This window comes from Myotis nattereri (genome assembly GCF_964212035.1).
Source record: "Myotis nattereri genome assembly, chromosome: 11".
Taxonomy (NCBI): Eukaryota; Metazoa; Chordata; class Mammalia; order Chiroptera; family Vespertilionidae; genus Myotis; species Myotis nattereri.
In genome coordinates, this window is record NC_138086.1 from 35827886 (window position 1) to 35855760 (window position 27875).

Here is a 27875-nt window from a genome sequence, read left to right on the forward strand (position 1 = left end):
CCCTTCTAGCCCCTTCCAGGCCTTCACCACCCTATTGTCTGTGTCCATGGGTTATGCATATATGCATACAAGTTCTTTGGTTGATCTCTTCCGAACCACCTTCCCACCTCTGCCTTCCCTCTAAGATTCAACAGTCTGTTCCATGCTTCTATGTCTCTGGATCTATTTTGTTCATCAGTTTATTTTGTTCATTAGATTCCACCTATGAATGAGCTCATGTGATAGTTGTCTTTCTCTGACTGGCTTATTTTGCTCAGCATAATACTCTGACAATGTCCTTGTGTCTCAGTGTGAATGAAGCCTCTGATCTGGCTGTACCAATAACATGAATGAATGTCATGTTCAACCTTCACAAAGCTCAAAATTAGCCAGGCTTCTAGTAAGTGATTAGAGCATCACACAGACTCCAAACCATGTTTGCAAAACTTCTGTCATTTCCAGGAGGTGCTGGGGTTCTCATTAGAAGGTCAGGTCCCTAAGCCCAGGACTGAGTGATTCCAAATGGCGGGGAATATGCCTTAGAAAAAGCTGCATGTTTAGCAAGCCCTGCAAGATTGCTTTAGTGCCCAATAAAGTTTGTGAGCTGATGGTTATAAAAGAATTGAATATCAAGTTGAAACATGCAAAAAGAACACAACCTGGGGAAAATAATCTGAAAGGAATAGTGTATTTCACTCATAGAAAGTAATTCTTAACAGAATTGTGGGAACTCATCAGGTCTGGTCTCTCATCTCCCAAATTATCTCTATGAAAATGTCCTCCCTTCCTGCTCTGCATTTTCTGATTAATATATAGTGGAATGTTCTCTGGTTCCTTAAGCATGTGAAATAGAGCGAGAGGAAATGTTCCCGTGGATTTTCTTCAAAGAAAGATATTTTCAAGTTTAGTTTTAAGAGGAGAAGTCATGAAGTAGTTTAACCTTTTTCATGAAGTGTGGCAAGTTGCATTCACAGTGTTTTGGTTTGTTTTTTTCACTAAGCACATTTCAACATATATGGTATTTTTCTCAAGTATAAAAATGGACCCTTTTTTTCCTTCTTAAAAGTATCAATGTCCAAATTCATTCTCACATGTAAACTTTAGAAATCACTACTTGGTTCTCATTAGTGGAGAAAATTATAATAGTTTATGTTCTGTGGTATTATTCTAATATTGTCTCCTCATTCATCATGATTTTGAAGCTGAACACTTTTCTGTATGCACTGCCAGTGAAACATAGATCCTGGCTAAAAGGCAACGACTAGATAATTATTGTAAGTATAAATATAGACCATGAATATGGAAATATTTATCTCCACCCTATGCTGACACTTGAAATCAGACCATTAGAGATTAATTAATTTGGATCTTAAAGGCATTTCAATCTGCAGGAGTCCCTTATTAAAATAATAAAAAACCAGAGGTGAATAATCATTAAGCTGCTATCAGCCACCACATCAAGGAGATTCCGATGATTAATATCTGCCAGGTAAAGGTGAAGTGAGAGACCCAACTGGAGATCAGGGTTACAAGCAACAGAAGGGCACCAAGATTGCCTTTTTGCATTCCTAAAGTCTCTCAGTAGGCAATTCTTCCCATTTCTGCAAAAGCCTATGCGGTGAAGGCAAGCACAACATCAAAGGACGTATGCTCAGTAAGCACTGGAACACACACCTTACCCAAAGAGTAAAAGAGTGTAAGACGTTAGGAAGCTGCACCATCCAAGCCAATTTTAGAACAATTGGCCTCTTCCACATGAGCTTTCCACCTCAGTGCTACCAATCTTATCTCCACAGGTCCCATGGAACCAGAAAATGTGTAGTTTAACTCAGCTCCATGTAATTTGAGAGAAAAAAAATCACAAATACTTGGACAAGGCATATCACAGACTTTGGAATAAAGAATTAATATTTTTAGTATTTTTTCATATGAGATCATATTTAGGCTACTCTGGATAACTTTAAAATTATTACTGAGCTCATCACTTCCCTGATGTAATAACAAGATTTCATTTACTCAGTAACAATTCCAACCCCATATAGAGATTGAGTTTTGGAAACCTTCCTTGGCTGTTAGACTACATGACCCACAGCTCCCAAATGCATAGACCTAAGGTGACACATCCATTCATTCCTTCCTTGGGCACCTACTATGTGTTGAGTGAGGTCTAAGCACTAGAAACACAGAAGAGGACAAAACAGGCAAAGCAAGCTCATGTGTGGACCTTATATCTCAGACCAGGAAGGACAGTAAGAAAATAAGTAAATCTGACATCTAAATGGATATTTCAGGTAGTGAAATCCTATCTAATAAAAGAGAAACATGGTAATTGGCGTACGACCGCTACCCTTCCCATTGGCTAATCAGGGTGATATGCAAATTAACTTCCAGCCAAGATGGTGGCTGGCAGCCAGGCCGCTGATGCGAACAGGGAGGCTTGCTTGCTTCAGTGATGGAGGACTCCAACGTTCCCCGCCTGACTTGCCAGCCTCTCAGCTGCAACTCTAAGCAACTATGTTGCGAATAAAGAAGCTAAACAAAACCACAGAAACCTGCTTTACTCAGCCGGGCTTCAGCCAGCTGGACCGCAACATTGTATCAAATACAGACGGTAAACAAAGGCCAGAAACCTGTTTTCAGCAGCCGAGGCCTCAGAGCTCAAGCTGGCCCAGAATAAAAAAGAAAAAAAAAGAAAAAAAGGAGCGGTTGGGAGCTTCAGTCACCCGTCAGCCTGAAAACGGCCCTCAGCTCCTCAGCCAGACTGGCCAGGCACCCCAGTGGGGACCCCCACCCTGATCCAGGACACCCGTCAGGGCAAACCAGCCCGCCCCCACCCGTGCACCAGGCCTCTATTCTATATAGTAAAAGGGTAATATGCCTCCCAGCACCAGGATCAGTGGAGCCAAGAGGCCTCCCGGCACCGGGATCAGCATGACAGGGGGCAGCACCCAAACCCCCTGATCGGCCCTGCTCTGTGGGTGATAGAGGGCGGCACCCCAACCCCCCCCCCCACGGGCCCTGCTCTGTGTGTGACGGGGTACAGCCATAACCTCCCCATCGGCCCAGCCCTGAGTGTGACAGTGGCGGCGCCCCAACCCCCTGATCGGCCCTGCCCTGCTCTGTGGGTGATAGAGGGTGGTGCCCCAATCCTCTGATCCGCCCTGCTCTGTGTGTGACGGGTGGCGGTGCCCCAACCCCCCTGATGGGCCCTGCTCTGTGAGTGACAGTGGGGAGCTCCTCAACCCCCTGATCGGCCCTGCTCTGTGTGTGACAGGGTACGGAGCTCCAACCCCCCTGATGGGCCCTGCTCTGTGCATGACAGGGGGCAGCGCCCCAACCCCCTGATCCGCCCTGCTCTGTGTGTGACAGGGGATGGTGCCCCAACTCCCCTATTGGCCCTACTCTGTGCATGACACGGGGAGCTCCTCAACCCCCTGATCGGCCCTGCTCTGTGCGTGACAGGGGGGAGCTCCCCAACCCCCTGATCGACCCTGCTCTGTGCATGACAGGGGGCAGCACCCCAATTCCCCAATCGGCCCTGCTCTGAGCCCGACCAGGGGCTGCACCTAGTGATTGGGCCTGCCCTCTGCCACCCGAGAGCAGGCCTAAGCCAGCATCTCCCAAGGAGTCCCAGACTGCGAGAGGGCACAGGCCAGGCTGAGGGACCCCCTCTCCCCCCCCCCGAGTGCACAAATTTTTGTGCACCAGGCCTCTAGTATGAATATAAAAAATGAAACCCACAGGGAATGGAGCGGGTGACTTCAGGATAGATTTCCTGTTTCTTTGTGACGATGGCATTGAATCTGAAGAGTGACTGGCTTCTGAAAGATGAGAAGAAGCCAGTGCTGCAGAGATCTTTGGAAAGCATTTTAGGAAGAAGAAGCAGGTCCTGAGATTGAAACAAGTTTGGCATTTTGAAAGAGGGCTGGTGTGGCTGGAGCCTAATGAGCAAGGGAGAGAGTGGACCAGGATGACATCAGAAGCAGAAACAAAATTCTGAGGTGCTAGCTCTTCCATGAAGTCTGGGGCTGGGCATGACGTAGAGTAGGTTCTCAGTAGAGGCAGGAAGCAAAATGTGGTCATCTTCCCCTCCCCAACCTACCCCAGGTACCTGAGCAATACAGGAGAATCTCCCCTTAGTCTCCTTCTGCTGAAATCTGAGGACAAGCCTACAGTAGCATCTTCAGACTCCTTTGAGGCATCAGGAAAGACCAGCATAAAATCCCATAGGAATTTTTGGAGGGTCTTATTTACAGGAAGAGGTGAGGGCTGTAGAAAGGAAATGGTTTATTTTTTTTTAATGGCAGCATTTTTTATGGAAAGAGCATTGGTATTGAAGCCATGAGACCTTGGTTTAAAATGAAACTCACATTAAACTTTCTGTGCCTCGGTTTCCTCATATGAAAAAGGGAAGTAATACTAGAACTTCAAGTGATGTTGTAAAGGTTCAATAATTGAGATCATGCCTATATTAAACATTCCTGGGAACATAGTTTGATAGATTTTAGCTGCTATGAATAGCTCTTAATAAACCAATGAAATTAATTATTAATATGTACTAATAACTTTATGAAGTCCAGAATCTTGATGGAATAAGTATTGATGAAGAAAAGTTTGCTTATGACCAGGAGAAATTATTGTAAGAAGAAAGCTTTAAAGCATCATAGTTTAGTGAGTTAGTCATTTGTAGTTTATAGTTCAGAAATGTCTCTGTGGCATCAAAACTGTACATGGGAATGGTACGGTCTCAGGAGCCTTATTCTTTCTCAGCATGAGGAACAATGTCCCTTCTTCCCACTGCAGCTACTGTGTGGGTTAAGGGTGAGGCCCAGAGGCTTAGAGTCCAAAAGCAAAAGCTGAGGCCTCCTCTAATTCATCTACATAGTGCTGACACAGGCATTCTTTGAAAAAACAGTCCAATAACCAAAATAATGGGGGGAAATCTAACCTTTACTTGTATCTTCCATGACTTGTAAAGGTCATGTAAGTCCCAGCACAGAGCACTTTTCAATTCTCTTCACTCCGCTCTGTGCCCAAGCCTCTGTCCTGGTCCCACTAACGTGCACACCTCCTCATCTTCCTGAGGACTCCTTCCTTCCAGGCATCTAGGACTCTCCTCTCTGCTTCTCCTTACTCTCTCCTTTCTCTTTCTGTACTCTTTCACAAACACACATGTGTGTATGTATTATATATGTGTGTAGATGCACATATATGTATCAGGGTGCATATAACTTTTAACAAAATGGAGCTAAAATATGCATTTTATTCTGAAAATTGCTTGCCCCTTAAAATATATAGTTGAGAACTTGCCTCCGTCTATTTCACTGCTTATGCCACATTGTATTCTATTTTTCTGAATATCCCACACTAGATTTCTAATTGTGGTTGCTTCCACATTTTTGCTATTAAAAACTCTTTAAAGTTTTACAAACCACTCAAGCCCCAAACTAAAAAGGGGTGTGTGTGTGTGTGTGTGTGTGTGTGTGTGTGTGTGTGTGTGTGGTGTTCCAGTTGAGGTGGAGGATGGAAGATTAAGGAGAAAGTCAAGTGGATTGAATTCAGCACTAAAACGACCGTTCTCCAATACTAAATGTACTTGAAATTTATTCCCCTGCATCGGTAGGTAAATGTCCTTCAGCTCTTGAAACAATAAATCCCACAAACTTCCCATAAGCTTTGCAGAGGTGAACTGTGAGATTGGTTCCATCGGCATCCGTTCGGATCTGGATTGGAAAGCCCGTTTTTCCTCCCGAGCCCTGGACTGAGGAAAGGTCTGATGGTGCCATGTCTCAGAGCTGCTGTGCTCTGGAGGTTGCCAGACTGATGGAGTAATTGCTTCCAAAACCCAGACTTCGCCACCATCTCCTTGGGTTCAAATCAGCATGACTTGCAGCACCCTGCCATGGCAGTTAAAACTTTAATGTGCGCTTCTTATTATAACCTAAATTCACTCCTTAGAATATTGAGATTTCCAAACAGCTCAGCTCTGGACAGACAGTTTTCCCATGGCTCCCAGAAACCACAAAGGCAAGGCTGAGACATCACAGCCTCTAGTTCACAACTTGAAATCTTGTTGCAGGAAAATGTAAGTGCAACCATCAGGTAGCATTAATCAGTATTTCATTATCAGGACATGTATCTTTGTGCTAGGTTCTGATCAATAAATGTGGAGGGAGGTCCGCTATGTGGGGTTGCAGCAGGCTCTTCATTCGGTGAAAATCCTTTATGCTGTGGCCCTGGCAGACCTGGAGAGCGGTTCAGTTCGTGTGTGCCCTCTGGACCACTGCACACTCAGCAGTTTCTTGAAGCACTTCAGCCACTCGTCACCCTCACGCAGTCTATCCTGCCCTTATACAAACTCCCAGGTTTCCTGAAAATCAAAACTGCTCCAGTTCAAGCTATCGGATGCCACTGCACCCACCTTACCATTTGTTTTCATTATGTAACACAAAGTTAGAAAACCCCTGCTGGTCTTACATAACCTCAGACCCATGGGTGTCCCCTGTGATTGACTAGAATTCCATTTCATGATCCTTATCCCAGGGTGACCGCAGCCAGACTCAGGGTCTGTGCACCAGCAAAGAACTGCAACTGGAACATAGGATCGTGGCCTCTTTTCATCTTTAGAATCTGAACATTTGTTTAGGCATGGATGTGCTGTTTTTATACTAGAAATTATGTTCACTTAGCCGCTGACTGGAATGTGATGTCAGGCCTTCTCCCCACTGTCCCCTTCTCAAGGATTTATGAGCCGTTAGGAAACTCCAGCATGTTCTGTATAAATTAGAGCAACCATCTCACCCCTATACACCAAGTCTGTTATTTTCTGTTATTATTCAAAAATATAGGCAGGAAGAAAATGGTTTGCCTTTTCACAGCCCTTTTGCATTTCATAATTTTGCTTTACATTCTCACAACCACCCTGTGGACAAAGGAACTATGTTTCTAATTTATAAATAAAGAAACGGGTTTTTAAAGCCGACATCCACTCGCTCATCTCCTCTTTGCATGGTGCTTTACTGATCTCACCCCTGGAGACATGGGGACCTTGATAGTTTTCAGTAGGAAAATGACAGTATCTATGACTAGGATGCGGGAATCTTTTTATTTCCTATAATGGAAAGAGCACAAAAAGGAAACTTTGATTCGTGTAACATAATTGTACGGATCATATCAATCCATTACTCCACTGTGTAGAGCAGTTTGCAATTTTCCCGTCCACCCTTCTGCCAAAATGGGAGGCTTTTTCCACATTGTACTTACCTAATGGATTTGACATAAAATCTGTTTTTCTGTGGAGGTGGGGCCTGGGATTTTGTAGACTATCAATATGTGAGGGCCTAAGGGCCATCTCACATTACAGCACCCCTCCTCTGCACAGCGGCAGAGTGTGGCCAGATGCATCGCACTCAGTTCTGCTTCTGCTGTGACCATTCTTTATGACAACAGGGCAGACAGTAAAAGGGGAACTTAATGGTATTAGACCTGAATTACAAAGACGTGGAGAGAAAATGATACGAGGAAGTAGATACTAACGGGAGACACACTAAAGACAGAGTGATATCTTTGGGGCTGGCCACCCTCACAGCCATCCTTGGCCACCACGAGTACAGGCTAGGACCGTGGTTATACAGAGGGCTCGCAGTGTGTTCTGCGGGCTTTTAGAACCATCAGGGGTTTCACTCATGAGAGTGAAATAGCCAGTTGTGCATTTTAGAGAGATTTCTCTGTTGGCTTTGTAAAGGCTGGATTTATGATAAACAATCCTGGAGTTCATGTGCATCCAGGTGGGAGAGGGTGGCCTGAGCCCGGCAGCAGGAGGAATGAAGAGGAGGGATGTAGGGAAGAATGTGTCAGAGGATGGTTATCAGGCCTTAGAGGTGGGCTGGATACCCGGGAATGACTCTCATGTTTCTGGCTTGAGTGGCAAAGTGGGAACAGCTCTTATGTGGAGTATATTGTAGGTAGAGTTAATGTGGAAAAAATGGGTTCACTTTCAGTCATAGTGTTTAAGGAAGGTACTTGTAGGACAAGGTAAGCTGTCCAGTAAGAAATGCATATCCTGCCCTAACCAGTTTGGCTCTGTGGATAGAGTGTTGGCCTGCAGACTCAAGGGTCCCAGGTTCGATTCCAGTCAAGGGCATGTACCTTGGTTGCGGGCACACACCCAGGGGGAATGTGCAGGAGGCAGCTGATCGATGTTTCTCTCTCATCGATGTTTCTGACTATGCCTGTCCCTTCTTCTCTGTAAAAAATCAATAAAATACATTAAAAAAGAAAGAAAAAAAAGAAATGCATATCCTAATCTTAAAGTCATAGTAGAGATCTATCTATATGCATAAATTTGGGAAATATTGACCTGTGACTAGTAGTTAAAACCATGAATTTGGGTAAAATGGCCCAGGAAAATTAAGAAAAGCAGATACGTCCCTGGGGCGGACACGCAAGCTTTGAAACACTGGACAATCACCCAGTCGCCCTCCCAGAATCGCCCTCCCATGGCCACTTCTGTGTTCTACACTACTTATTATTTTTAATTTCAACTTGCATGTAATAATTATAGTGGATATGATAAATTTGTCCTGCAACCTCCACATGCAAAAAAGTTTTAGTTTTGCTAAATCAGGCAGATCTCCCCCCAGTCCTTTATTCACCAAGGTGTGAGAGGTTCTGGCTTGCTATTCCCTCATTCTTTGGAATCAGTCACATGGAAACTTTTGGGACTAACTCAAGACAGAAATTTGAGTCAAGAACAAGAAGCCCACATGTTCCCATTCTACACCTAGTTATTCATTTCACTACTTTTGGTTATTAACTTTTCACTTTCAACCCCAATACACATAGGATGACTAGTATACATTGGACATGACGAATAGCCCCAAATGAGGAAAGTTTGAGGAAATGTCGGAATTGACTGTGGGGACCCTGAAAATCTTTACAAGAAAACTTAGACCTTCCCCCACACCTCCAAGCATCCCAGTACACATAACTGTTTCAAGCATTCAAAATGAAATAGGATTATCTCTTAAGTACCCCTACGTTTAACTGCACCGTTGACAGATAGGACAGAGGAGTTTTCATGACTACTTAGGAACAAGCCATTTTATCACATCCCCCGTGGTCTGGCAATTAAGCAGCCCACAGCTGTGCAAGAGGCGTCCTGAGCATCGTGACCTTTAGGATTTCACCATCGTGTTCTTTTTCTCCATGGGACTCTATCACCATTCTTGCCCAAGTATATCGTTGACTCCTCCCACAAGTGTATAACAGCCCTTCTTTGGCTGTAGCAATGGAAAAGGCTTTCTGGAGAAGGTGAAACTGCCCAGGAGGCAGCATTTTAACATGCACCCCTTCATTTTTACTTAATTTGCCCTATAAAATGAGACTGAGAGCTGAACAAAGCAACTTTTACCTTTCCTGAAAGTACAAGGTGTTTTAATTAAGAGAGTAACTTTTTCTCCATATAAGACACCTCTGCAAATAGACTCAAATGTTCATGCAAATGAAGCTGTCTGTTTTATTGTTGTAAATCGCACCCAGCCATAGTACACAACAGAAGACTCCATCACAACCCTCAGAACACTCAAATTTCTAAGCTGCGGGTCACTGAAAGTTTCCAGAGTAACTAGTCTCCTAGTATTTTTTTTACAATGCAGAGTGCTTGCCACTTAAAGCTGAAGCCTGTAAGCTTCTCAATGCAGTGGCTCCAGGAACTTGCTGAATCTGAGAGGATAAGCAAGCCCCCCTGGTGTCCAGACCGCACCCACAGCCACACACCTCAGGAAACCACAGCCGGCAGAGCCACAGACCATCTCCTCCGCTCAACCAAATGCCAACTGGCCCAGCCACTGCCTCTTCGCCTTTCCTAATTACCTATCTCCCCTCTGAGCAGGAAGGAAAGACAGCAGAGGCCTGACACCAAGGTGAGACCTGAACGCTCCTCTCTGCCTGTCAGTGCTCTGGTCTACCTTTGTTCAGACACAATTATTTCCAGTGTTTGGGTCACTCTACTTCCTTGCTTGCTCATTCACCCTTTTTCTCATCATATTTTTATTTAATTGATACTCTACAAAACCATATAGCACATCGCAGGGTTCAAGGATATTCCCGTTTGTGTGTCCTGAATGGGGTTTTCTCTAGGTCAATAAGGAGATGAAGAGATAGGGAGCACACAGTTCTGAGCAGTGAGCAGGAGCAAAGGAGTGAGAAAAGAACAGGACAGGACAGAAGGGCAAAGGTAGATATGGGTCTGAGATGAGCCGACAGCTGGAGAAGTCAGAACTATAAGGAGAGTTCAGTCCAGCTTGCTGCTTCCCCTTAGAGAATTCGCCTGCTGAGATAAAGCGGGCTGGGGAGGAGCCAGGGTTGGTTGACTTGCTATTCATCTACTTAAGGGAAGGAACCCCATTTCCCATCCTCCCCACCTTGGCCAAGCCCTTAGGCAGCGACTGTACATGATACTGTAGCCATCAGTTTAGTGGTGATTAATAACATGTGTTGGACATTTATTTTGTGTCAGCACTCTGCTAAATGTTTTTTTATGGATCATCTCCTGTGATTCTCAACACCCTATGAGAGTTTCTAATGTTATTCCATTGTACAAGGGAGAAAATTGCAATTCAGGAAGATCGAGAAATCTAGCCAAAGTTGCGCAGGGGTTAGGGATGATGAAGCCAGATGGTCTGACTCAGGAGCCTGCATGTGGGCCACTACACAGCATCTGCACCAAGTGACAGACAGGCCAGAGCAGTACCATAAGTTCACCTGCTGTCATCCCTGCCACCTTCCCGCCAGCACATTCTCATGGTCCCCGCCCTTGCCAACATGACCACCTCAGAGGGGACCACAGCGCACCTAGTGTTCTGTTGCTCCTTGTGAACATACAAGAAAATCAGCAAGTGCAAGCTGTTGACAGACAGCTGAGAAGCAAACTGAAGAACTCCAGGAGACTCAAGAATTAGAATATATTGAATTTCAGTACAATAAAAAAGCTGTCATTTGGCTGTTTGGGGAGAATACAGAGAGAGGGAGCAGGGAAGTTGGCTTGTAAAAATGCTCAGTCCTCATCTTGCATTCAGGAACACCAATAGAGACTACCAAAGATGCATAAATTTATAAATATCTACACAGGTATATTTTAGGCATACAGGGATATACTTTAAAAAGTTAAAGGTGCAGAAAGAGTTTTTGCTAAATTGGGTTTGGGATGGGGAGGGGTGAAGCAGGAATTGTGTTTTACTCTATCCCTTCTAGCACCACTTGACTTTGAAAACTATGTATGTCCAATGCTTTGTTAGAAATTAAAATTAGACTTAGTGAATTGCTGCCCATCGGAAAATATCCTTAGAAATTTTGAAGTCAGAATCAAATACCAAATAATCATGGGTGAAATCGAAGGAAATGGCCATTGAAGGGTTTGGATGAAGAGGTGATGCTGCATTTTCTGCTGATGGTTCACTGAAGTCTGAGTGATGTGTCAGCCGTGTCTGGTTGGCTGCCCCAGCCCTGTTCTTCTGCACCAGCTGGAGGTACCACCTGGTTCCTCTCCCCGCAGGAGAGGAGCCCAGAATATATTTAAAATGCTTTCACATGCCCCAGTCATGTTCAAGCTTATAGAACCATCAACCTCCCCCCAGCCATTTCGCCCAGCCTCTGATAATGTTGTCCCACCCTCGGCTGGGCTCCTGACCTCTTCCACCTGCCTCATCATTGTTAGTATTGACTAGTCCCTCCAGACTCAGATATGTATTTCAGCTCTGTTTCACACTTTCCCTCTCAATTTCCAACCTTGCCCCCCTTCTGCCTGTCCACACTGACCATCCCTGCCTCCTGCTTCGGCACGAGTCCTTGTCTTATTTCCCACTTGGTATTCTCATCCAATGTCACTTTACCTTCCACAAAACTGACCTTGATTATAGGTATAAATTTCACATGTTTTAATAACCTTAAGGTTATGAGGTCATCAGTCTTGCAAATGCATGGCATTGTTCAATGAGTTCTATAGGGGTCCATAGAAATTAAGTCATAGGTCAGGAAAATGCTGGTGTGCTAGTGGAAGCCATGTCCAGTGACCAGTGGGTGCTAAAGCAACATTAGCTTTGATTTCTATTTATTTAGAACCTTCAGTACTCGAGTTACTATAAAATAGATGTTGTCCCATGAGGAATTTGCCTGTGGACTAAAATTGAATATAATCGAGAAATGCAGCTGTTTACTTACCCACTGATTTAGTAATTATTTAATGAGTACTTACTTTGTTCTGGGGCCAAAGGTTAAGAAGAAGAAATGGTTTAATCACAGCTTTCAAGGAGCTTGCAGTCTGTTGGAAGCATTATAAGCAAATAACAATGCTATAAGCTCCTAGCATCATGAAGGACAAGGAGCACCAGCAAAGGCACGCATGTTATCTTGTCACCACCCAGAATCCCAGAGATTGGGCCCTGGACTCATCGGTACAGGCCTTACAGAAATTCATCAGGGTATGTACCCTGCTCATTAAAACCTTTAAGCCCACATTCCCATAAGCATGAATAGAATATTGTGTATATCATAATGTCTAACCAACATGGATATTTTAAGGAATGAGGATTTTAAAGTAAGTGTAAATAAAGTTTCTCCCTCATCACCTCATGGGTAGATACCTCAACTCTGACATGACCAGTCAGTGTAGAGTCCTCACCATCACTGGGCAAGAATCTGGACTGAGTAAATTTGTCCAGAGATCTGGGGCAGCCCATGGGGACAGCTCCAATGATACTATGGGATAATCCAGACATTTCCAGGAGGACGACTGGGAACCACTATTTGTACAAGTTTCATTTTCCCTGCCAATCGGTCCATTCAAGAGACCAAATCAGCTCGAAGTTGCTTAGTGAGCACACAGTTCAAACAAATGGGATCAGCATCTGTAGGGATATCTCGCCAAACTAGAATAACTGGTCGAACTGTCCTTCTCCTCTCTGGGGATTTTTCTGTCTGAATAGCCAGTGCTGGACCTCTGATGTGTTTGACTTTTTGCTTTCCTTTTTCTAAAATCACTTTAGACAATTAACCCTCATGTTAACACATCACCACCTCAGAAAATAAGAATGAGTCTAATGAACAAAATAAACTGATCAACAAAATAGAACCAGAGGCATGAACATGGAACAGACTGACAGATGTCAGAGGAGAGGTGGGTGGGGCAGATGGGATGAAAGAAGGTGAAGAGCATAGCCAAGAATATAAATGCAGAGCCCATGGACACAGACAACAATGTGGTGACGGTCAGCAGGAGGGGAGAGCAGGAGTCTGGGTGGAAGGGAGAAAAGGGGTGGAAATGGGGGACACCTGTAATAATGTCAGTAGTAAAATAAATAAATAAATAGAATGCACTAGATTGGATTGTAGCTTGAAAAATGTTAATTACATTCATGTCCTGGGAATACTGCCTAAAGGGACAGAATTGCCCTGCTTCAGGCTGAAGTATGTCTGGGGGCACATCCTCCCAGGCTCCTAAGGTTGTTAAAGGTTCTGCCCCAACTGGATGAGCTGAATCCTGCTGGCCTCGGGCATGTGGCTTCATTCCCTCCTAAAACTCTGACTGGTGATTGGGTTGCAACTTCTAGGTTGATTTAGGTTTTATTTCAAGAGATCTTCATTGAACTCCTCTGACCAGATCTTAAGCCAGCTCATGAGCCAGAAAGAGGACTCAGATCCCAGAGGATAGCAACTTAAATAGTTAAGATTCTTTCTTCTCAGGTATTGGTCTGACCAATGTCAAGTAATATTCTTCTCCCCAAGAGAAAACTAGTCTGTCGTTCTTGCACTGAAAGCTATTATATTGCTATGTTTAAAAATATATAGCTTAAACCTTCATGAAGACTTTGGGAACACTTTAAACAGTAGACTCTACCACCACCCCTGGTTTTACCTTACTGAAAACATTTGTAAACATAATTCACCATTCATTCATCTAGGTGTCGCTATATTCTAAATGTCTCTAAGAACAACAACAAATAGCACTAATTAAACAAGAGGTTATTTTAATATCTCATACGTTAACAATATTCTATATTTAATTAAAATTACAGCTTAAGCATAACAGTAACAACACCAAGTTAATTTTATATAAGAATAGTAGTTGAACTGTATATTGCATCTGTGCATAATTTGCATAAAAGAAAGGAAAAATCCTATATAATAAAAGTCCAGCGACCAAATGGCAGAACAACCAGAATGACCAGCTGACCAGTTGCTATGATGCACACTGACCTCCACAGGGCAGATGCTCAATGCAGGAACTGCCCCCTGGTGGTCAGTGTGTTCCCACAGTGGGAGCGCCTCTCAGCTGACCGGGATGAGCAGCGCTCCCACAGCAGGCTGATCCCGCAGGCCACGCCTCCCACCAGTGCACGAATCCTGTGCACCGGGCCTCTAGTATAGTATATAAAAACCAATAGATTAAATTCAGTTAATTCATTGTATTCTTGGAAGGAAAGACATAGCAAAATTCAGTTTTGAAAAAAAACAACATATATTTTAGGTGTTAAAATAAAATTTTCCCCAGACAATTTGCTGATCTACTAGGCATTAAGTCAGCGATTCATGGATTGGGCAGCATCCACTCTAGGAAATAGAAATGAGCTCTGAGGAATTTACAAGGCAGAGATTTTTATAGCCCCAGTAAGCAGAAACAAAGGAGATATACTGGGTATCTTCTGATTGGTTAGAGCAGGGGTACTTCCCTTATAGGGACCAAAGGGAAAACTTGGAATGGGTCAGATAACTTGTGCTGAGCAAGCAAGTGCTAATTGACTGACCTAGGTCTTCCTTTGCTGGGAGAGCTGAGCATAGAAACTTAGTTAAGTTTTGGTTGGCTGACATGGGGCTTAACATGAGTGACTCCATCTTGGCCTAATCTGATGACTGTAGCATACATTTAGCATTAAAGTTAAAGGCTTTAGTAACTGTTTTAAAGCACGCTCATGTACTTTAGACTTTAGGTGTGATAGTAAATGTACTCAGAATTGTATGTATTCAAAGGGAATCTCTGCCCTGGCAATGAAGTTGAGAGTGAGCTGTTGGTCTCATTTTCAATTCTCAGTTCATCTGTTCTAATGGAATGTAACTCATCCAGTGTGGTATTTTTATTTTGTCCTGTGAGCTGCTTTTCTCATGGGGACACTGGCTACTACCAGGCAATAAGACAGTCATGTCTTCTCCATGAGCTCAAGGGCAAAAGCTCATTAAGAGTCCATAGGTGGGCTTAGCTCAGAATTACCCACCCCCTACAGCAGTGATGGCAAACCTTTTGAGCTTGGCATGTCAGCATTTTGAAAAACCCTAACTTAACTGGTGCCGTGTCACATATAGAAATTTTTTGATATTTGCAACCATAGTAAAATAAAGACTTAAATTTTTTATATTTATTTTATATATTTAAATGCCATTTAACAAAGAAAAATCAACCCAAAAAAATGAGTTCGCGTGTCACCCTGACACGTGTGTCATAGGTTCGCCATCACTGCCCTACAGGTAAGAGTGTCACCTGTATTCCCCAGGGAGTAAGAGGTACTCCCCCACTTGTAATCCTCCCATGCTCCATTTCTGAATGACTGCTGATTGGTTATTCCACACAAAGGTGGATGATCAGCAAGGCAGAACACCAAAGACCTTGCCCCCATTCTCTCCCACTAGGCTCAGCCCAGGTGCTTCCTGCACCAACCAAAGGGGCCAGCACACATGCAGGAGTTCCACACTGACCCCACCACCACACACAGTGTCTCCAGGGGTGTCTCCCAATTTCACCTCTATTGGATCTGCTCCCCACAGCCCCTACAGGGCCACTCGGGATAGGAACCCCAACTCTCAATCTTTAATAAAATATTGTATATACATACACACAGATAACTTTTGGAAAGTCAGAAGTATGCTGTGGGGCTTCAGGGCAATGTTGTTCCACAGAATGAGAGGAAACAAGGATAATTGCCCATGGAAATTTATTAAAACTCAAGTAAAGATCTTCATCACTGCCATGATCAAGGTGTCAATGGCCCATATGTTTCTCTTTTCTTCCCACAGGGAATTATTGGAATGCTGCCTCTTTCCCAAACCCGTCATCCTATCTGCACTTCTCGACTTTCCAGGGGGAAACCAGTGCTGACATTTCTTTCTACTTCAAAACATTAATCCCACAGGGAGTATTTCTGGAAAATCTGGGGAACACAGATTTCATCAAACTCGAGCTGAAATGTGAGTATAAGATCTTTGTCAACTCTTGTCGCTCATTCTATGCTGGCTCTGGCCCTGACTGCATAATGTCATTGGAGTCAAACATTAAGGGCTTCTTTGCCCCAGGAACAGTGCTGAAGGGTAAATACACAAAGTGAGGAAGGACCTATTGTCCTGGGGTTACTCACAGGACACAGGCCCGTACAGAGATTCCCAAGCAAAGGTCTTCAAAGAAGAAAGAGAAAATAAATTGCCCTAACAGTATGGAAGAAGAGTGGGTATTTAGATTAAAATTATAGAGAATTAGAAGGCAGGGAGAAATGGAAGGGGGGAGGAAAGAAGGCAGGAAGGAAGGCAGGAAAGCAGGAAGGGAGGGAGGGAGGGAGGGAAGAAGGGAGGGAGGGAGGGAGGGAGGGAGGGAGGGAGGGAGGGAGGAAGGAAGGAAGGGAGGAGAGGAAGGGATGGAAGGAAAGGATGGAGAAAATGAATTCCCCTAACAAAATTGGAAAAGAATGGATATTTAAATTTTCTTTTTGTTTATTGTCAAAGGAGACAGGGTGAAGAGTAGATAGAGAATTTCGTAAAGAAACCAGGAATAAGGCATGAGAGAGTGAGGAAAAACACAAGGCGTTAGGAATAATAAAACTTAACATCTGTGAGTTCGTGAAGCAGCGTGGACAGTCATACTGAGTAATGTGATGAAACTTTACACCTGCAGCTTTCCAGAAGAAATCCCATACCTATACCGCCTTCAGTTCAGAATTTATTTAGCCAAGGAAACAAAAACTAACAGAATCAGGGCAAGGGCAGATGCTCCCTAGCTCAGCTCAGCTTGCCTTGGCTCCCAAAGACCCTCACAAGGTCATACGGGGGGATGCCATCTGTGGGAGGCAGGGGTTCTCTGCATCTAAGAAGTGCCATCCTCATCATACCAGGGCCCTTCCCTCATTGGGGCAACAGTACAGCTTTAAGAATTTATAGTCCTCAGACTTCCAAGTTTGGTGAATCTGCTGGCTGATTAGAAAAATACAAAATCAGCAAGACAACAGATGCACCAGGAGGGGAAACTAGTCCATCGGTGTCTCTCCACAAAATCTTGGTGCCCACTGCCCACATCAGAAAGTCTCCTTCCTCCTAGTCTGTGCCCTTTATCTGAGTGCTTATGCTGCTCTGCCTGGTCCAGTGATCTCAAATCCTTGTCCTAGAAATATCTGATGCAATATTTTTCTCACTTTGTAGTTTTCATTATGCATTTTGGTCTTTAAAAGAAGAAATCTGAGAAAAACATCTTTCTGCTAAGATCCTATGGGATTCTTTGTATGAAATGATGGATGGGTGTAACAGGAAGTGTGCAGACTTTGGAGTTAGCATTCACAGGATGAATCCTAATTCTTGGGTAAATTGCTTCATCTCTTTGAATCCCAATTTTCTAATCTGTAAAATGGTAATTTCTGGGGATTGTTATGATGATAGGGTATAGATGTTTATTAAGTATTTATTTCAGTGTAGTAGTTGTAATTTATCATTTTTCCAGGGATGCTGGTTGTAGATCTAATCTGAGCCAGATCTGATTGAAAAGGAGACTGAGGATATTCTAGCCCCAGAATTAATTAATAAATAAATAGGAATCCTCTCTTTTCATCAATTATGCATTGTAATTACATAAAAGGGAGTTTTAGTTTCCAAAGTTAGAAGTAATAGAGTCATATTATTTCCTGGCTTGCACATTAGTTGGATTGTATTTCAGAATTATCTCATGGCAAAAAAGAAAATTGACAATTCTATATTTGAGTAATTTTATACTTTTCTACAGAATTACTTGGACTCACCTGTCCTTGCTTTATATCCCCATGTTTTGTAAACCTTTGTCTGGGTTGGAAAGAAGGTAAACCAGGAATAGAAAGAGCAGTACTTCTACTTGTATGTGTCATGGGCCATTGAGTCAGCTCTGACTCCTGGTGACCCCATGAATGAGTGACATCAATAGTGTCCAGTCCTCAATTGCCCTGCTCAGCTCCTGCAGACTCAACCTATGGCTTATTTTATACAGTCAGTCCTCCTCATATTTTGTCTTCCTCTTTCTCCTGCTGCCTTTTCTTTTTCCAACTATTCTTGTCTTTTCCAAAGAACCCTGACTTCTCACGATGTGTGGAAGTAGGACAGCTTCAATTTGTCAATTTTGCCCCCAGTAATGTTTCAGGAGAGCTCTATACACTTCTCTAGATCCCTTTTCTGGACAAGATAATAATCACAACCATGTTTCTATCATCAGGCCATCACTTACTGAGCACCTACTGTGCCAGAGGCAATGGGGTGGATTCTGGAGTTTCTAAGATGAAGACAAGACCACCCAATACCCTCACCTAGTAATGGAGATAATCACATTAATAGCAGTATGGATACGTAACTTCTATTGAGAGTTTTCTAAATCCAGACACATCAGGAAGGTGTGACTACATCACACACGGATGCGGTGAGGGATATGGAAGAGTGTGTACCATTGTATCTCTCGGGCCAGAATAGCACATGACACATGGAAGCTGCTGAGTCGGCATTTATTGAGTGAAGGAAGTGAATGAATATGGTGCTAGTCTAAATGGAGGACCATGGAAGATCTAGCTGCAGAAGGAGATCACCACAATTGTTGGGCTGGTGATCAAAACGATGACAAAGAATAGAGTGAAAGGTGGAAGGAGAGGTCATGCTTGGGCAAGTCAGGATTTCCCAGGAAAGCAATTTGGGTGATAAGAGGATTGAGGAAGCATCATTTGGCCATGCAAATGGGACTTCAGTTGTTTGAAAATGCTATTAAGAACATCAGGGAGCTGGTTACCTGGTCACCCACATCACTGTTGAGGCCCCTAGTGGCAATGGCAAGGGTCAGAGTGGTCAGGAAGTCTGTGAGCCAAGTGTTACTGTCCTCGGGGTCACAGTATGATAGCAAAAGAATGGGGAGAGGGTGTGTCACAGGAGGGCACATTGCTGAATGGGGCTCTGGTGCCGTAGAATAGAAGTGCTAACAGGTGAAGAGGATAGCCACTGCCCCCTAGCCCCAGGTACAGACAGCCCCTGGGGAAAGGGGTTGCAATGCCAACTGTTAGGTAGCCTGTAATTAGAGGAAGGAAGTGTTCCAAAGTGTTTGATGATAGCAACCGTGGCGTTTTCATTTTTGTTCAATAATTTAAGAGACTTTCAAGGACACAGCAGAAATTTTTGAAGGGGATGTTCACTGACTGGGAAATATTGAGGAAAAGCATCCAGAAATGTTGTAATGTGTTAGCACAAGCATCCACATTGACCGAGTTTGAGCTTTTCCCAATATCAGGATGTCTCAGAGAAAACATTTGCATTTAGCAGGCATATCTCCCAAAAAATGTGGAGGCAGCAGTCTAATGTCCTGCTAATCTAAAGAAAGGGTATTAAGGAACAACTTTCATTTTCCAAGATGCAGCCTTCAGTAATACACATGCTTGAGAAAGAGAAGAAAACATTCTGCAATATATAGAAACTGATGAATCAGAAGAAATAAACTAGAGGCAATTTGTCTTCCATTATTTCAGAATTAGGACAGCTTTTTTTATTAAAAGAGCTTCACCGTATGTAGGCATGAGGAATGCCTAATTCCACTCCACCGGCCTGTTGTGCCTTTGGGATATTAGGTAGGATGTTTTATCTTTTTTATATATACTGAGTTTTTATTAATACAAATCAGGTGTTAGCACCTACATTTTTCCTCTCACTTGCTCAATCCAACTTACACTATCAATATAGATTTTTTTCTCATCAACTGTCCAACTTTCTACTTAGCACCTCCATAATAGAAATTTCACTTGTTCTATTGTTTCTACTACTTTGCAAGTCTAATTATGAGTTTAATTTATATTAAAGATTTGAGAATCTAAAGAATGATTCTGACTTGGTCATTATAATACATAAGGGAAAAATTACCTCTTCAGAAAAATTTTTAAAATCAGAATAGCAGCACTATTGTAAATTTTTAAATGTTTAATAAATTTCTCCAGCTTTTGATTTAAACCTTTTCAGTTTCAATTATGGACAAAAAATGTTTAGAGATATAAATTCAAGATGAAATTTGCGCTATGTTACAGCAATTTACTATATTAGTTTTTATTAAGTGTTAAAAGATATACAAACAATTGGTAAATAATAAAGTCACATTGAATTTACCCAGATATCTTTGTCAATAACTGAAGGAACAGTTATTTGAGTAAATGGTGTAGATATCCTAGAGTTAGAAGGAGACTGTCCTCTAATAAGAAAAATTGCCCAAGCTACCTTAGATGCTACTGATCCACCCATGTTTGCTGATTTGGAAATTTCTAGAAGTAATTGAGAACTCCTCTTATGCTGGCCAGATAGAGTCACCTCTCTCTACAGAGCTGTGGTCTTGCTCTTCTTTCTCCACATCCCAAGGGTACCTTTAGAAGGCTACCCCACTACTGAAATCCTGCCCACACAAAATATTTTTTTATTGCACCTTGATTTATAAAACATATATAAGGCAGAAGTAGCTCTGGCAGGTGTGGCTCAGTTCATTGGGTCATTGCCCTGTGCACTGAAGATCATGGGTTCGATCCCTGGTCAGGGCACATACCTAGGTTGTGGATTCAATTCCCAACAGGGGCCTGTACGAGAGGTAACCGATGGATGTATCTTTCTCACATCAATGTATTTGTGTTCTCTCTCTCTCTCTCTCTCTCTCTCTCTCTCTCTCTCTCTCTCTCTCTTCTTCCCTCTCTCTTTAAAAAAAAAAGACGGAAGTCTTCCCTTTTCCTAAAAACAACAAAATTTCTACAAGGCAATTAATTCAGTGCATTGCCTAGAAAATAATGGGCATCCTCATTAAAGAGCATCTTCACATGGTGTTTGAAGACTGTATGTGTTTTATGTCATTACTATAGAGAAATGCTAAACTTTCAGAGTTTTTTCCGATTTTGTGATTTGCTCTGATTCTAATGTTTCATGAATTATTTATTGTGTGGAGAAGGCCACAGAATCTTTCTCTTCAAAAATATGGCATGTTAAAATGTCAAAAAGACCAACCATTAGAATCAGCCTGCCTCTGACCAGCTGGAAAACAGCAGGTATTCTATGGGGAGCAGAGATTAAAGGAGCTTGAATTCATAATTCCAGTCTGAGACAAGGACAGGAGAAGGTATATAGGTATTACTCAGTAATAAACATGTGGATTAATGGAAACAGTAGAAATATGTATGTGGAGTTATAATCAGGTTAGGGACCCTACAGCTGTCATTCTAGAAGCTAACAGCATCTCTGCAGGCTTGGTGTTTTTATAGAAACAACTACTTCAGGAAGAACGAGTCAGTGTCATCGTTAGTCAGTGGATGTTACTAATGCTGGAGAATTGATTCAACTAAGGATGACACTTGGGACCAATTAATTCAAAGCTGATTTAAAAAAAAAAAAAGAAGAAGAGATACAATAAATCAGAGAATGATGCTTCATTTGAATATACTGAGTAAGTGACTGGGGAAGATCACTTGAAATAGCTCAAAACCAGAACTATCTCAAAAGGCCATCCAAAGACAGCCACAGTACAACAATGCTAGGCTTTTACAAGATATCAAACACCTACATTAAAGCCATGTGACAAAGCATTGGCCAACTGATGTCAACTGGAAACCTTAAAAATATATATATTTCACAAATGAATTCAGGGAGTTATCTTTTTAAACATGCATTTTGCTCAAATTACAGGATAGTTGTTTTTATCCTCACCTGAGGATATGGGGTTTTTTTAATTAAATCTTTAAAGTTGAAAATATTACATATGTCCTTTTTTTTCCCCATTGACCCCTTCTGGCCCAACCCTGTTCCCAGCCCCAGGCCTTTACCACCCTATTGTCTGTGTCCATGGGTTATACATACATGCATACAAGTTGATCCCTTTTGTTGATCTCTTCCCATCCACCATCCCACCTCTGTCTTCCCTCTGAAATTCCACAGTCTGTTCTGTGCTTCTGTGTTTCTGGATCTATTTTGTTCATCTGTTTATTTTGTTCATTAGATGCCACATATGAGTGAGATCACGGGATATTGTCTTTCCCTTACTGCTTATTTTGCTTAGCATAATACTCTCCAGGCCCCCCATGCTGTCTCAAAGGGTAAGAGATCCTTCTTTTTTACTGCTGCATAGTATTTCATAGTGTAAATGTACCACAGCTTTTTTATCCACTCATTACTGATGAACACTTGGGCTGTTTCCAGATCTTAGCTATTGTAAATTGTTCTGCTGTGAACATAGGGGTGCATACATTCTATCTGATCGGTATTTCCGGTCTCTTAGGATATATTCCTAGAAGTGGGATCATTGGGTCAAATGGCAGTTCCATATTTAATTTTTTAAGAAAATTCCATACTGTTTTTCGTAATGGTTACACCAGTCTGCATTCCCACCAACAGTGTGCTAGGGTTCCCTTTTCTCCACATCCTCACCAGCACTTGTCGTTTGTTGATTTGCTAATGATAGCCATTCTGACAGGTATGAGGTGATACCTCATTGTCATTTTAATTTGCATCTCTCTGATGATCAATGACTTTGAGCATTTTTTCATATGTCTCTTGGCCATCTGTATGTCTGCTTTGGAAAAGTGTTTATTTAGGTCCTTTGCCAATTTTTTAATTATATTGTTTGTCTTCCTTTTGTTAAATTATATGAGTTCCTTATATATTTTGGATATTAACCCTTTATCAGATGTATCATTGCCAAATATGTTCTCCCATGTATTGGACTCTCTTTTCATTTTATTGATGGTTTCTTTTGCTGTGTAGAAGCTCTTTTATTTTATGTAGTCCCATTTGTTTACTTTCTCCTTAGTTTCCTTTGCCCTAGATGTATCATATTGCCATGAGAGATGTCTGAGATTTTGCACCCTGTGGTTTCTTCTAGAATTTTTATGGTTTCACGTCTTACTTTTAAGTCTTTTATCCATTTTGAGTTTAGTCTTGTGTATGGTTTACTTGGTAGTCTAGTTTCTTTTTTTTTCTTTTTTTTTTTTTTTTGCATGTATCTGTCTAATTATCCCAACACCATTTGTTGAAGAGACTGTCTTGACTCCATTTTATGTTCTTGCCTCCTTTTTCAAATATTAATTGAGTGTAATTGCTTGGGTCAATTTCTGGGGTCTCCATTCTGTTCCATTGATCTATATGCCTGTTCTTATACCACTACCAGGCAGTTTTTATTACAGTGGCTTTGTAGTATAACTTGATATCTGGTATTGTGATTCCTCCAACTTTGTTCTTCTTTCTCAAGAACGGGCGGCTATTTGGGGTCTTTTTTGGTTTCATATAAATTTTTGGAGTACTTGTTCTAGATCTGTGAAATATGCCATTAGTATTGAATAGGAATTGCTTTGAATCTGTAGATTGCTTTGGGTAGTATGGGCATTTATTGATGTTAATTCTACCAATCCATAAACATGGTATATTCTTTCACTTGTTTATATCTTTCTCTATCTCTTTTTACAACATCTTATAGTTTTCTGAGTACAAGTCTTTTACCTCCTTGGTTAAGTTTATTCCTTCCTAAGATCTTAAAATAATTTGTTGCAATGGTAAATGGGATTGTTTGTTTAGTTTTTCTTTCTGAAAATTCTGAGAAAGAGGAAAGGCGAGAGAGAGAGAGAGAGAGAGAGAGAGAGAGAGAGAGAGAGAGAGAGAAAGAAACATTGATGTGAAAGAGAAAAATCATTTGGTTGCCTCCTCTACGTTCCCTGACCGGAATCAAACCCACAACCTAGGTATGTGCCCTGACTGGGAATCGAACCCACAATCTTTGAGTGTACAGATGATGCTCTAACTAACTGAGCTACCTGGCCAGGACCCACGTAATGTTTAATAGCAATGACTATAGGAACTCTAAGGAGACAAGGAAAAATATAAAGGCTTACATAACATCTGATATAGGACTTGGGTCATAGGAATATATTCTTCTTGAATAGGAAAGGAAGACTTCATTCTGTCTCCATAGTACTCATGTTTTAGTTTTCAAAAAATTGTCTAGTTTAGGTACCTTTCTATTTACCAAGGAACTATGTTGTAAGAGGTTATTCAGAACCTGGAGTTTTTATTATTATTTGCCTGTAGACATAACATTGTAAATAGCGCTCCTATTCCATGGCTGGCCATAGGAACTTGCTTTTTTAAAAAAGTATTATTGATTTTTAGAGAGAGAGGGAACGAGAGAGAAACATCGATATGAGAACAAAACATTGATCGCTGCCTCCTGTACTCCCCCTACTGGGAATGGAGCCCACAGCCCAGGCATGTGCCCTGATCAGGACTCAAACTAGCAACCTTTTTGTGCACAGGACAAGCCCAACCAACTGAGCCACACTGGCCAGGGCTTGCTTGCTTATAAAGTGTAGCCGAAAAGTAGAGCTGCAGGTGTCAGCTTGTGGTCTGGGTTCTAGACTCTGGAATCCATTCAAATACAATAGAAATCTTAGAGAACAAAGAACTTCATCCCAGATTTCTGAATGCCGAGCTTGTCCTTTACAGACTTCTCAATAAGGACATTTTTGTTTGCCTTTAGGAGATACAAAGCACAGTGCTACCTGTCTTTTCTTTGGGACAACAGCTTGGTGGGTTAGTAAAAGAGGCTTGGACATTCACAAGAGCATGTACCAGTCTAAAGGCTCCAAGCCACTTCTCTTTGCTCTAAAACTTTATAGTTCCAGGAATTACAGGATTCCACTAATTCATTTGAATATAATAACACAACCTATATATTTTTTACTATTATGATATTCTAATACAGAGCTGGTATTAGAACCAGAGTAAGGCCATTACAGCACAACTCATCCCTTTACAATTCCAGTGGCCTGATGGAGAAGATCCTTTGGTTAATTCTTTAAGCATATAAATAACTTAAAAATAGGATAAGGTCATGAGAGATTTAGCAATCAGAAATATTCTTATTGAGGAATAAGTGAAACTGCCATGACAAATAAAACCCCAGGTTTCAGCGACTGTGGCAGTCTAACAGCACGCTCTGATCAGGAAGTCCTTCCACACAGTGATTTGAGGTCAAGGCTCCTTTTGTGCTGTGAGTCCACCTTCTCCTGTCGCCTCTGAGTTTCTGAGTCCAGTTGGCCGATAGAGAAGGGGAGGGTGGAGAGCCTTCTCAATCGTTCTTTTGCTTTCATTCCATTGGTGGTAACTAGTCACATGGTTCCACCTTGGTGCCTGGGGACTGGGGACTGGGTCAGGCAGCTCTTGGATACATGGCTGCTTTTATGGGTGACTGAGGGAAGGAGAAAAGAAACTTCTCATGAAAAGTTAGCAGTCTCTGCCACAGGTATCATGGCAACTAAAAGGAGTAAGCTTTAACCTCAACTGAAGACTTAGAGGTAGGCTTCCAGAAGATGCAGCATGTGAGTTGTCTTCAAGGCAAATAAATGCGATAAAGGCATTTTTCCAGAGAGTAAACAGCTTAGGCAAAAAGCAAGGAGAGGTGGGAGATCATGGAGCATTTGAGGAATTGAAAAGAAGTGAAAAGCTAAAGCCCAGGGACCAGTCACAGGACATGTTTCATTAAAGCAATGACCCAACCACATAGCTGAGTTAAGCGTTTGACAGAAGGAAGCTAACTGGACTTCAGACCTCTTAGGAAATCATGTGTTTTACTTGCCTTTGCACATAGTGTTTAAATGATCAGATTTGGTTTTCTGCATCTCTGAATTTGATACCTCTGATGAGGACTGATGGGAATGCCAAATGACTTTTTCTGAAGAGTGGTTGATATTTAGTATTCTGCAGGGTCTTTCTAGGGAAGTGCAACCAGAACCAGTGAATAATAAAACAGTGTATATCTGTCAAGTGTAATTATAACACTGAATTATGCTCATCTTGCTTCCCAATCCTGTAGACATCAGTTTAAACATCCGAACATGCTGGCACTTCGGACCTGAGAGGATTTTACTGTGAAATACAGCATGCCCTTCTTTTTAGCCATTTTTAATAGGAAAAAATTCACATCCTGTTAAATATTCTATGATATAGTTTGACCACTCTTTCTTTTTTTAATCTTCTCAGGTATCTTAAAACCAGGAAAGAAGTAAGGAAGGTTTTGATTCCCTTTCATTCTCTGAATTTAAATGAAATTCCCCATTTTTGCATTTTTATTAACCCCTCTGAGTAAACACTTGTTAAAATTATAGAACACAGTTTCTTAAAATGTCACCAACTTCACAAAAGAAGTGAACATTATCGAATGGTAACTTTTTCTAAAATTATACAAATATTGCTTATTTTGAATGATTTAAAAATCCAAAGAAGCAAAAAGATTAAGCTAAAGAAATCAGCTATAATCTCATATTCTAATATGCTTGATATACTCTTTTATACACTTTAACCAACATTTTTCTATGCACTTCTATATAATTTTTTACCAATATGAGATCATATGCTATGTACTGTTTCTAACCTACTTGTTTCATGTAATGGTATTTTAGAAACACATTTCCATGTCAAATTTATAAAAACTGTACAACAGTGATGTTTGTTTTCAACTTAGGGCAGAGAATAATATATAAGAATCTCCAGGAGAGCATCGTAGTTTGGAAAATCATAATTTCATATTTATAAAACACAACAAAAAGCTATTGTTTTTGTTATACAACCTACAGGATGTAATGCACAATTATATTGGCTGGGAAGATGTTTATCCGAGGTCCTCAGGGGTTGTTTTATTCCCCATCAGCCTGCTACATCTGGGCATATCAGCATCTGGAGATGATAATTAGATTGTTATGTCACATATGGGAACATGGTTTAGAAGAGATTGGGAAACACACTATCTTGACTGACAAGTGTTCCATTTAACCAATGAGCCCTTACTGTTGGGCTTACCTGTTAAAGGATACTTTTTCATTCTAATCTACTGGCTTCCTGTCACTCATTCTCAGACCATCATTCCACACATGCTTTAAGGCTTGATCACATCCCACAGCTTCATGCAGCCAGGAAGGTGCACGTGATGGAAATGGAAGACCTGTGGGAAGGCCACAGGTCTTGGATGACCCTGTTCCCACAGTCATTCTATTCATTCACCTTGTTGAGGGTACGTCAGACCAACCAGAGGGAGAGGTTGGCAAGTAGCTCAAACCTACTCTCAAAGGAGGTATTTTAGAGAGAAACCATGTCCCATTAGTTCAGCAAATTGTGGAAAAAAGTAAATATGGTTGTTTGAACTTTATACAAACTGGCCCTAAAAAGAAAGTTCTAAGGCAGTGGTTCTCAACCTTCCTAATGCCGCGACCCTTTAATACAGTTCCTCATGTTGTGGTGACCCCCAACCATAAAATGATTTTTGTTGCTACTTCATAACTGTAATTTTGCTACTGTTATGAATCATAATGTAAATATCTGATACGCAGGATGTGTTTGCATTGTTCGCGACCCACAGGTTGAGAACCGCTGTTTTAAGGTGTTTCATGTGTGCAGTCCCTAGGGAGGCAAAATATTTATTTGTGCCATGTAATCAGGAAAGTTGTGTTCTTAATTATTATCATCAGAAATATGGGGAAAGGAAGAGTACTCTATGATGAATCGTTATTATTGTTTAACATTCTCCATTTCCAGAGGAATGCTTTGTTCAAATGGAAATTGGTTGGCACAGCCATAAGGGACACTGAGAA

General features: G+C 41.8%; 1 protein-coding gene across 1 annotated transcript in view; it reads left to right on the plus strand.

Moving 5' to 3' along the window:
• Positions 1 to 27875, plus strand: part of CNTNAP2 (contactin associated protein 2) — a 1809641-nt gene that overhangs the window by 1594199 nt on the left and 187567 nt on the right. The window contains exon 16 of the mRNA XM_081102720.1: positions 16042 to 16212. Coding sequence (XP_080958846.1) covers positions 16042 to 16212 — 171 coding nt within the window. The remainder of the gene's footprint in view (positions 1 to 16041; positions 16213 to 27875) is intronic.